General features: G+C 44.4%; 1 protein-coding gene across 2 annotated transcripts; it reads left to right on the top strand.

Moving 5' to 3' along the window:
• The first annotated feature begins 1,037 nt into the window (after nt 1–1,037).
• On the top strand, nt 1,038–12,166 carry LOC106590492 (uncharacterized). Of its 2 annotated transcripts, none has more exons than XM_014181579.3 (15): nt 1,038–1,563; nt 2,131–2,202; nt 2,436–2,691; nt 3,829–3,883; nt 3,980–4,017; nt 4,124–4,196; nt 7,104–7,262; nt 7,359–7,476; nt 9,703–9,753; nt 9,915–9,992; nt 10,117–10,173; nt 10,357–10,416; nt 10,578–10,630; nt 10,843–10,948; nt 11,292–12,166. In XM_014181579.3, exons 2-15 carry the CDS (start codon nt 2,170–2,172, stop codon nt 11,640–11,642), a joined length of 1,488 nt encoding a protein of 495 aa, XP_014037054.1. In that variant the 5' UTR covers nt 1,038–1,563; nt 2,131–2,169; the 3' UTR covers nt 11,643–12,166. The 2 variants fall into 2 exon arrangements, with proteins under 2 accessions (XP_014037054.1, XP_014037055.1); XM_014181580.3 differs by having other exon boundaries at nt 1,038–1,529.
• Nucleotides 12,167–12,563: the final 397 nt, after the last annotated feature.

Here is a 12,563-nt window from a genome sequence, read left to right on the forward strand (position 1 = left end):
ACAGTCTTAATAATCTGCCCAGAGAGAAACGACTGTAGTCTGAACACACAACCAATACAGATCACCTGGGAAACCTAGACACACACAGAGAGATAGGTGAGGTAGGGGCTAGGGCTAGAAGCTAGGGTTGGGGGCTAAGGGGAAGGGGCAGGGGGTTCAGGGTTTATTTGGGGCTAGGGGTGGTTGTGACTGGGTCCACGTCTCACCTTTGAAGAAGCTGACAACCAACATGGCTGGTTGGGAGGCGTTTTTTTATTTTGGCCACACCCTCAATAGAGTTTGCCACCCATTGGCCCTGTGGGGAGAGGGGAAGGAGCCTAAATATAACAATAATACAATTATAATAAAGGATTTATTTTATATAGCGCTTTTCAATACAAGAAGAATCTCAAAGTTGTTTTAAAAATAAAAACAAAACAACAGGAAAATGTATTCTACTATTATAACGCTCAACATTAAGTTGAGAGGAAGATACTACTGGTAGCTAACGCCTTCTATCTGTGGTTGAGACCAATAATATATATATATATATATATATATATATGCGAAATGACTAATAGAAAGCTCTGTATTGAAGACACCGAGCCTCCATATTGGGACTCCCCCACCATTGTAAAAAGTATTTAGGAAGCTACGTAAATGCATTTATTAATGTCTACATTCATTTTTGCCACATTTATTATATTACAGACACCTTAATGCATACTTTTAAATTATATTATGTGAGCTAAAATATAACCCCCCCAAAATATATATAAATATTTGTTGATGGCTAAAGTTACTGTCCCCATTACAACAACAAAAATACTTAAATACATGTAATTTTGTCCTTGAAACATTTAATTGAAATACTGTAGAATTCCATTCATTTCTATGGAGGACTGCTCTTTCTGGGAAGTGCCAATATGCCCAACAGGTGGCTTCAAAGCTTCTCAAGACAATACAAAGCCACAGATAGAACAATGGAACAGATATTTCACTGGAAGTATAAATGTGAAGCATCCGGTTGGCGTTTCTCCGGTTGGAGAAGATGGAACGAGATGGATTTTGGCCGACATACTGCACATTTTCTTATCGATTAAACATTTGATCTCGATACAGTTTTATGCTCCCAAAACTAGAATATGTTATGAACAGAGTGGACTAAGTTTTGTAGACTTGACCCTTTGCTAAAACCGCGCTGTTTAGGAGTGCAAATGCGAATTGAGTTGTTAAACACGCGCACTTCCCTAGCGGAAATATTTTCATGTCTACTAGAACGCGCCAATAGGATCTCGCCAGCGCGTGCTTGGCTCTACCCGCCTCCTTGCTTGTTCTGCCCACTATGATTAATTTGTTCCCGTTGGAGACGACAAGCTGTCGTCTATCTGGGTTTAGTTATAAAAATCGTTGACATAGCGTCAGCCATCCCAATTGACTTCTTAAAATAAACCAAAATAAAAAACATAGGGATCAGTCCAGTGAGTCCATTGATAATGAAACCGATCACTGAGTGGCTGAAGTTATAGTTGCTCGTGCGCACTGCTTTGGTGAGGGAGACGGAGGTCATATGAGAGTAGTTGGGTAGGGAAATGAAACTACAATAATTAGCTAGCTAGATAGGTTAAAAAAAAAAATGTGTCAACAAATAATTTAATCTGCCAATAATTTAACGTCATTGTTGTTAGCTAGCTACTTGATTGAAAAATATCCATTAGCTAGCAACAGTAGCAGTCAGTTTGCGATCCCGCTTTAGCTGAAGTTAGCTTGGTCGCTAACTAAGAAAGATAAGCAACAACATTGCTATAATAGGAGCTGAAAACTGAAAACATGTTCCTGTTGAAAAGCACGGACAGCTAGCTATCTACAGTTACTACTTAGCTTAGTTTTTAATTTTTTTAACTTAGTCTTTGGAGGCTTGGTTGTTAGTGTGACGCATGGGTGATGTTTATACTGTGACGTCATAAACGACTACATGAACTGAACCTATTTATTTGGAATTATTTTTCAAGCTCGGGAATGATCTAGCTCTCCTAGTAGATAGCTACCGACCTGCCTTTACTTCCTGACTTGTCATTTGTAACAGCACACTGTTTGTACTGATTTGATTTGAAAAAAAGAAATCGTCTGAAATTGTCTGAATCTCTCAAGGGGGACAGATTTCTAGCGGCATTGGGGCTTTGAGGGAGAATGCTGCGCAGGACCGTCTCCTTCCCCATTGAGGTAATATCTAGTTATAACTAGAATTCGTTCATATTGTGCCAACACAAAAATAAAAAATGGTATATTGCTTTGGCAACATTGGGTTATTTCAGTTTTATGTCAATAAAGCTCACCTGAATACTGTACTAGTAGTCTGCCATTTATCTTAACAGCCATTTATTTGTTAGCACGTTCAGAGATGTGTATGTAGGCGTAAAGCCTTTCCAGATGAAGTTGTTGTGGTTCTAATGTAGGCGGGGCGGCTGCAGCAGCTGGGTCTATTGGACTATGCCTCCCACGGTGTGACATCATCTTCGGTGCTCGACCTCCCGTCTCTCCACCGAGGTCACCAGGGTTCACGACAACGGGAGGATGAGTGGCAGGGCCGGTACCAGGGGCCTGCCGAGGCTGGCCAATGGGAGGATGAGCGGCAGGGCCGGTACCGTGGGCCTGCCGAGGCTGGCCAATGGGAGGATGACGGTGGGTTAGTGGTCGCACCCTCTTCTAATGGTGAGTACCGACTCGTAGAACAATATACAAATTTGTCCAATTTGGATTATTTACCTTCTCAGCTCAGAGAGTGGGAAGGGGGGTGAAACTGGGGTCTCAGCTCAGCTCAGAGAGTGGGAAGTGGGGTGGAACTGGGCTCTCAGCTCAGAGAGTGGGAAGTGGGGTGGAACTGGAGTCTCAGCTCAGAGAGTGGGAAGTGGGGTGGAACTAGAGTCTCAGCTCAGAGAGTGGGAAGTGGGGTGGAACTAGAGTCTCAGCTCAGAGAGTGGGAAGTGAGGTGGAACTGGAGTCTCAGCTCAGAGAGTGGGAAGTGGGGTGGAACTGGAGTCTCAGCTCAGAGAGTGGGAAGTGGGGTGGAACTGGGCTCTCAGCTCAGAGAGTGGGAAGTGGGGTGAAACTGGAGTCTCAGCTCAGAGAGTGGGAAGTGGGGTGGAACTGGGCTCTCAGCTCAGCTCAGAGAGTGGAAAGTGAGGTGGAACTGGGCTCTCGGTTGTGAGAGTGGGAAATGGGGTGGAACTGGAGTCTCAGCTCAGAGAGTGGGAAGTGGGGTGGAACTGGGCTCTCAGCTCAGAGAATGGGAAGTGGGGCGGAACTGGGCTCTCAGCTCAGAGAGTGGAAAGTGGGGTGGAACTGGGCTCTCGGTTGTGAGAGTGGGAAGTGGGGTGGAACTGGGCTCTCAGCTCAGCTCAGAGAGTGGGAAGTGGGGTGGAACTGGGGTCTCGGTTGTGAGAGTGGGAAATGGAGTGGAACTGTAGTCTCAGCTCAGAGAGTGGGAAGTGGGGTGGAACTGGGGGTCTCAGCTCAGCTCAGAGAGTAGGAAGTGAGGTGGAACTGGAGTCTCAGCTCAGAGAGTGGGAAGTGGGGTGGAACTGGGGGTCTCAGCTCAGCTCAGAGAGTAGGAAGTGAGGTGGAACTGGAGTCTCAGCTCAGAGAGTGGGAAGTGGGGTGGAACTGGGGGTCTCAGCTCAGCTCAGAGAGTAGGAAGTGAGGTGGAACTGGAGTCTCAGCTCAGAGAGTGGGAAGTGAGGTGGAACTGGGCTCTTGAGGTGTCAACCATGCAGTAGTAGTCAGATTCATTGACAGATCAGGGATGTATGTGTAACACATGGTCCCTCCTCTTTTCTGTCCCCTGTCTAGGTAGCACCAGGGGACCCAGATGGAGGGATATGTATGCCAGCTCAGACCAGCTAAGGTGAACATACACACACACATACAGTTATAGCCATAGCCTTCATCTATCTGCTCAAATCTTTGTCCACACATTTTGCTGCTCTGTGTGTGTGTTTAGGTCAGACTCAGTGGAAGATGATGGCTATGATTATGAAGGTGAGTTTTTCATTGGTTATTGGCTGGTCTTTACGACCAATTCAAAGGTGTGTGTGTTTTAGGGTGGGGGGGGTCTGTCTGTTTTGATGTTTTGTGTGTATTTCAGAGGGGAAGCATAATGATGAGTCTGTCAGGCTGTACGTGTCAGAGGAGGAGAGGATCCTCAACTCTGCAGACCTGTGAGTGCCTTACACCCAGACGACTCCTAGCAAATCAAATTGTATTTGTCACATGTGCCGAATACAACAGGTGTAGACTTTACTGTGAAATGCTTACTTACGAGCCCTTTCCCAACAATGCACAGTTAAAAAGTAAGAAATATTTGCTACAAAAATAAAGGAAATAGTAACACAATAAAATGACAACCAGGATATATACAAGGAGTAACAGTACCAATGTACAGGGGTACGAGGTAGTTGAGGTGATTGAGGTAATATGTACATGTAGGTAGGGGTAAACATGACTAGGCAATCAGGATATATAATAATCAAATCAAACTTTATTTGTCACATGCGCCAAATACAACAAGTGTAGACCTTACCGTTAAATGCTTACTTACAAGGCCTTAACCAACAGGCAGTTCAAGAAGAGTTCCAGATTGGTTTTACCAAATTAAAGCAAAAAATTATAAAAAGTAACACAATAAAATAACAATAACTAGGCTATACAGTGAGGGGAAAAAAGTATTTGATCCCCTGCTGATTTTGTACGTTTGCCCACTGACAAAGAAATGATCAGTCTATAATTTTAATGGTAGGTTTATTTGAACAGTGAGAGACAGAATAACAACAAAAAAATCCAGAAAAACGCATGTCAAAAATGTTATAAATTGATTTGCATTTTAATGAGGGAAATAAGTATTTGTCCCCCTCAATCAGAAAGATTTCTGGCTCCCAGGTGTCTTTTATACAGGTAATGAGCTGAGATTAGGAGGACACTCTTAAAGGGAGTGCTCCTAATCTCAGTTTGTTACCTGTATAGTGTGCTCCTAATCTCCGCTCGTTACCTGTATAAAAGACACCTGTCCACAGAAGCAATCAATCAATCAGATTCCAAACTCTCCACCATGGCCAAGACCAAAGAGCTCTCCAAGGATGTCAGGGACAAGATTGTAGACCTACACAAGGTTGGAATGGGCTACAAGACCATCATTAAGCAACTTGGTGAGAAGGTGACAACAGTTAGTGCGATTATTCGCAAATGGAAGAAACACAAAATAACTGTCAATCTCCCTCGGCCTGGGGCTCCATGCAAGATCTCACCTCGTGGAGTTGCAATGATCATGAGAACGGTGAGGAATCAGCCCAGAACTACACGGGAGGATCTTGTCATGATTTCAAGGCACCTGGGACCATAGTCACCAAGAAAACAATTGGTAACACACTACGCCGTGAAGGACTGAAATCCTGCAGCGCCCGCAAGGTCCCCCTGCTCAAGAAAGCACATATACATGCCCGTCTCAAGTTTGCTAATGAACATCTGAATGATTCAGAGGACAACTGGGTGAAAGTGTTGTGGTCAGATGAGACCAAAATGGAGCTCTTTGGTATCAACTCAACTCGCCGTGTTTGGAGGAGGAGGAGGAATGCAGCCTATGACCCCAAGAAACCATCCCCACCGTCAAACATGGAGGTGGAAACATTATGCTTTGGGGGTGTTTTTCTGCTAAGGGGACAGGACAACTTCACCGCATCAAAGGGACGATGGACGGGGCCATGTACCGTCAAATCTTGGGTGAGAACCTCCTTCCCTCAGCCAGGGCATTGAAAATGGGTCGTGGATGGGTATTCCAGCATGACAATGACCCAAAACACACGGCCAAGGCAACAAAGGAGTGGCTCAAGAAGGAGCACATTAAGGTCCTGGAGTGGCCTAGCCAGTCTCCAGACCTTAATCCCATAGAAAATCTGTGGAGGGAGCTGAAGGTTCGAGTTGCCAAACGTCAGCCTCGAAACCTTAATGACTTGGAGAAGATCTGCAAAGAGGAGTGGGACAAAATCCTTCCTGAGATGTGTGCAAACCTGGTGGCCAACTACAAGAAACGTCTGACCTCTGATTGCCAACAAGGGTTTTGCCACCAAGTACTAAGTCATGTTTTGCAGAGGGGTCAAATACTTATTTCCCTCATTAAAATGCAAATCAATTTCTAACATTTTTGACATGCGTTTTTCTGGATGTTTTTGTTGTTATTCTGTCTCTCACTGTTCAATTAAACCTACCATTAAAATTATAGACTGATCATTTCTTTGTCAGTGGGCAAACGTACAAAATCGGCAGGGGATCAAATACTTTTTTCCCTCACTGTATACAGGGGGCACCGGTACCGAGTCAGTGTGCGGGGGTACAGGTTAGTTGAGGTAATTTGTACATGTAGGTAAGGGTGAAGTGACTATGCATGGTAAAAAAAAGAAGCTGAGATAATAAGCAGAGTAGCAGCAGCTTATGTGAAAATGTGTCTGTGGCTTCAATATGTGTGCGTGTGAGAGTGTATGTAGGTGTGTGTTGGAGTGTCAGTGTAGAATGGGTATAGTCCAGTCAGTGTGCATAGAGACAGTGAGTGCAAAGGGGGGGTCAATGCAAATAGTCTGGGAAGCAATTTGATTAACTGTTCAGCAGTCTTATGGCTTGGGGAAAGAAGCTGTTAAGGAGCCTTTTGGTCCACGACTTGGCACTCCGGTACCACTTGCCGTGCGGTAGCAGAGAGAACAGTCTATGTCTTGGGTGGTTAGAGTCTTTCACCATTTTTAGGGCCTTCCTCTGACACCGCCTGGTATAGAGGTCCTGGGTAGCAGGGAGCTTGGCCCCAAGGATGTACTGGTCTGTAGCGCTTTGCGGTCGGATGCCAAACAGTTGCCATACCAAGAGGTGATGCAGCCAGTCAAAATGCTTTCAATGGTGCAGCTATATAACTTTTTGAGGATCTGAGGGCTCATGGCAAATCTTTTCAGCATCCTGAAGGCGAAGAGGCTTTGTCGTGCCCTCTTCACAACTGTGTTGGTGTGTTTAGACCATGATAGGTCCTTCGTGATCTGGACGTCAAGGCTGCAGTTTGTGTACTTACCACTTTCTAACCTGTGTGTTTGTAGGAGTTCAGAGGAGAGGCGTGATGTTCTAGCAGAGTTGGTGTATTCCCGAAGCAGACTGAAGCAATTGAACTCAGAGCTGCAGAGAACAGTAGAGGTAGCCGATGACAACAACACACTGCTACGCACCGAGAACACTGCCCTGCTCAACCAAGTCAAAGGGTAACCATATTAGCAACCACACACACTGCCCTGCACAACCAAGTCAAATGTAACCATCATTCAGTCAGTTTGTTCATCATTATTTGTGTTTGTCAGGATGAAGCAGTCGATCCATGATGCAGAGCAGCTGATGGATGAGCTGGAGGAGATCCGGAGCCTATTGGTTGAGAAAGACGAAGCTACGGGCAACCTGGAGGCCTACATCAAACAACTGGTGGTTAACCAGGAAGTGGTGTACAGCAATAGTAAACAAGAAACCATCAGTGGAGGCTGCTGAGGGAATGACGGCTCATAATAATGTCTGAAACGGAGCAAATGGAATGGCATCAAACACATGGAAACCATATGTTTGATGTATTTGATACCACTCCACTGATTCCACTCCAGCCATTACTATGAGCCCATCCTTCCCAATTAAGGTCCCACCAAATATATGAGGGGCGGCAGGTAGCCGAGTGGTTAGAGCGTTGGGCCAGTAACCGAAAGGTTTCTGGATCAAATCCCCGAGCTGACAAGGTAAAAATCTGTCGGTCTGAGCAAGGCAGTTAACCCATTGTTCCCCGGGCGAGGTGGATGTCGATTAAGGCAGCCCACCTCACCTCTGATTGAGGGGTTGGGTTAAATGCGGAAGACACATTTCAGTTGACACATTTCACAACTGACTAGGTCCCTATATATACAGTTGAAGTCGGAAGTTTATATACACCTTAGCCAAATACATTTAAACTCAGTTTTTCACAATTCCTGACATTTAATCCTAGTAAAAATTCACTGTCTTAGGTCACTTTATTTTAAGAATGTGAAATGCCAGAATAATAGTAGAGAGAATGATTTATTTCAGCTTTTATTTCTTTCATCACAATCCCAGTGGGTCAGATGTTTTCATTCACTCAATTAGTATTTGGTAGCTTTGCCTTTAAATTGTTTAACTTGGGTCAAATGTTTCGGGTAGCCTTCCACAAGCTTCCCACAGTAAGTTGGGTGAATTTTGGCCCATTCCTCCTGACAGAGCTGGTGTAACTGAGTCAGGTTTGTGGGCCTCCTTGCTCGCACACGCTTTTTCAGTTCTGCCCACATGTTCTATAGGATTGAGGTCAGGGCTTTGTGATGGCCACTCCAATACCCTGACTTTGTTGTCCTTAAGCCATTTTGTCACAACTTTGGAAGTATGCTTGAGGTCATTGTCCATTTGGAAGACCCATTTGCGACCAAGCTTTAACTGACTGACTGATGTCTTGAGATGTTTCTTCAATATAGCCACATAATTTTCCTACCTCATGATGCCATCTATTTTGTGAAGTGCACCAGTCCCTACTGCAGCAAAGCACCCCCACAACATGATGCTGCCACCCCCGTGCTTCACGGTTGGGATGGTGTTCTTCGGCTTGCAAGCCTCCCCCTTTTGCCTCCAAACATAACAATGGTCATTATGGCCAAACGGTTCTATTTTTGTTTCATCAGACCAGAGGACATTTCTCCAAAAAGTACGATCTTTGTTCCCATGTGCAGTTGCAAACCGTAGTCTGGCTTTTTTATGGCGGTTTTGGAGCAGTGGCCTCTTCCTTGCTGAGCGGCCTTTGAGTTTGCCGATATAGGACTCGTTTTACTGTGGATATAGATACTTTTGTACCTGTTTCCTCCAGCATCTTCACAAGGTCCTTTGCTGTTGTCCTGGGATTGATTTGCACTTTTCGACACCATCATCTCTAGGAGACAGAACGCGTCTCCTTCCTGAGCAGTATAACGGCGGCGTGGTCCCATGGTGTTTATACTTGCGTACTATTGTTTGTACAGATGAACGTGGTACCTTCAGGCGTTTGGAAATTGATCCCAAGGATGAACCAGACTTGTGGAGGTCTGCAATACTTTTTCTGAGGTCTTGGCTGATTTCTTTTGATTTTCCCATGATGTCAAGCAAAGAGGCACTGAGTTTGAAGGTAGGCCTTGAAATACATCCACAGGTACACCTCCAATTGACTCAAATGTTGTCAATTAGCCTATCAGAAGCTTCTAAAGCCATGACATAATTTTCTGGATTTTTCCAAGCTGTTTAAAGGCACAGTCAAATTAGTGTATGTAAACTTCTGACCCACTGGAATTGTGATACAGTAAGTGAAATAATCTGTCTGTAAACAATTGGAAAAATTACTTGTGTCATGCACAAAGTAGATGTCATAACTGTCTTGCCAAAACTATAGTTTGTTATTAAGAAATTTGTGGAGTGGTTGAAAAATTAGTTTTAATGACTCCAACCTAAGTGTATGTAAACTTCCATCTTCAACTGTATATATATGACAAATAAACCACCCAACTGAACCCACCTGATTTGACCAATCACCTCACCAACTGAGCTAATTGGTAAATGTGAAGTAACTTGGGAAGAAAGTATTGATAAAATGATGGTGAGAAATACAACGGTTTTCATCCCTCGTTCCGGCAGGAGAAAGAGAAGGAGATTTTGGAGGACCAGATCGAAAGCATCGGCAGTGAGGTATGACGACCTAACCCTTGACCTTTGACCCTGTTAGAACAGACAAACTGAATGTTTCACTGGCCAGCCAATATGGAGGCATAATACACATTATTTGTTGTCAAAACATAACAGAACTTTTCTATTCTCTCTCGTTCTGTCTGTCTGTTTCTCACCCCTAGATGTCCCGTATTATACCAGACAGAGACACTGACAAGAAGAAGATCGTTAACCTCAGCCAGGCTCTACAAGCCTTACAGGTAACTCACACACACACTCAGGGGTATCCTACCACCAGATCAGAGGGGGGTAATTTTGGTCCTGAGAGGCCGCAGGATTTCCCCCAGCCCTACTAGTAACTAGTAACGTGTGTGTGAGAAACAGCTTCGGCTCGAGGAGAGCAGACTCGCTTTGGATCACAGGGATGAGGTCCTACGTAAGGTAGGCGAAACCTACGTATTGAAGATGATGTTTACATTTGAAATATGCCCTAAATACCCAATAAATGTACAAGTTTTTCTTTAGACATGCCACATGGATTGCCAGTTTAAATGTGGTTCATTGCAGTCTATTAGCTGGCTGGCCTTTGCTCAACATGACTTTGTGCTCGCGTGTCTCCTTCAGAAGGACTTTGTAGTTGAGCAGCTGGAGCAGTCCCTTACAGAGTACTCCTCCATTGCACAGGTACATCACACACACACACACACACACACACACACACACACACACACACACACACACACACACACACACCCACTTTACATATGCCTGATACAGACCTCACACACACACATATTTAACTGATATACACTCTGGGCTTTATATGTGTGTTTCTCTGTTCTCAGGATCTGAAGGAGAAGATGAAGGATCTGCAGAGCCAACTGGCAGAGGCCCTAGTGTAACTACACACACATACATACATCACACACACACACACACACACACACACACACACACACACACACACACACACACACACACACACACACACACACACACACACACACACACACACACACAATCATAACATCCCTCACACACTCTAATGTTGTCACGTTTGTAATAGCTCATACCCTCTCTCTCTTTCCTCATGTCTTTCTCTGTCTGTAGTAATGGAAGAGAGGGGGGTTACATGGCATTAGATGGAACTCTGTCTACAGCCACTCAGCGCTCCATCTCTTTAGCAGAGGAACTGGGTCTACTGCCATGCATGATGGTGGGTCACATACACACACATGACCGATCATGGCCGAGTGTTTTGTCTCCGCTGTGTGGTGATCAAGTAGTACTACAGGACAATGTGAGTTTAGGGTTAGGTAGGGCTTAGCTGGGAGACAGTGTTTTCGCGCCAGTGAATGAGGACAGGCTGAATGGCTGGAATGGAATTTATGGAACAGATTAAAACGTGGTTTCCACATGTTTGATGTGTTTGATACCGTTCCATTTATTCATTTCCAGTTTTACAATGAGCTCGTCCTACAGCTTTGCACACATACACACACACACACCCTGGGGGAGAGACGCTGTTGCTAAATGCTTGTGTTCACTTCCTACCCCAGGAGGACTTCTCTGATGAGGTGCAGAGGGAGGAGAAGATAGAGGAGGAGCAGAGAGTGGAGGAGAGGGTAGAAAGAGAGGCGGATGAGAAGAAAGAGGAGGAGGTGGTTAAGGAGGGGAAACAGATGCTAGAGGAGAAGAGTGGTGTGTGGTCAGATATGGTGAGAGGTGTCCGAGCAGCAGGAGGTTTCACCCTGGGTTTCCTGGTTCCTCTGGGTGTCCTGGTCTCCATGGTCCCCGGCTGCTACGACCACTGTACAGGACTCGGCTTCACCAACACTTTCTGGTCTACAGCCAGATACCTCATACAGCCATACTGCAATGTGCACCACATTGGCCTCCCCCCGCTGTAATACACACCAGAGGGAGCTGGTGGGGGGAGCTATAGGAGGCTTATTGTAATGGCTGGAATGGAATTATTATCTACTTACCAACCTACACGCATACCTACCTACATAACTACCAACATACACGCACACACACTTAAACATGAATACGCACACACACACACACAATAATATAACTCAAACCCTGATCTTCAACCCTTCCAGGCTGCTATGCTGCTGTCAACTAAATAAACTGGAATACAGCATCATACATGGACAACTAGTTGTATTTTAAATGGAAAAGGTAGAGAAGATTTTACAATGTGTATTTATTTATTTGTTTTAAATGACATTTTAATGGTTGGACTCAATGTTGTTAATGTTTTGTTATTTTTTGTCTAATTTCTGTATAGTGTTCTGTACAGTACAGAAATTCACTGCCACGTCATGGTCTACTCTGTCATTTAATTATTTTATTCATAACATTCTTGTTTTCCCTGGTTTGAATTGAAAATATTATTTAAATTTAAATAAAGAGACTTGTACAGTAAGGTCGAAGATTTTTGATAACTAACCCAAGATAGACTAGAGCCTGTCGTTTCCAATGGGAGTAAATTAATCATAGTGGGCAGAACAAGCAAGGAGGCGGTCAGAGTCAAGCACGAGCTGGTGAGATCCTATTGGCGGGTTTTGGCAGCTATTTGCATATGTCCGTTAGGGAACGCCTACTTTGAAGTGTACAATAACTCAAATTGCCCTTGCACTCCGAAACAAAGCAATTTTTTCAACTTTGGCAAAGTATACAAAAAAGCAGTTCACTCTGTTACAGATTCTAGTTTTGGAAACAGAAAACTGTATGGAGATCAAATGTTTCATTGATGAGAAAATTTGAAGAATGTTGCCCAAAATCTATCTCCCACTGGGCTTCCTCCAATCACCATATTTGGT

Source organism: Salmo salar, chromosome 29, assembly GCF_965601325.2.
Source record: "Salmo salar chromosome 29, fSalSal1, whole genome shotgun sequence".
Taxonomy (NCBI): Eukaryota; Metazoa; Chordata; class Actinopteri; order Salmoniformes; family Salmonidae; genus Salmo; species Salmo salar.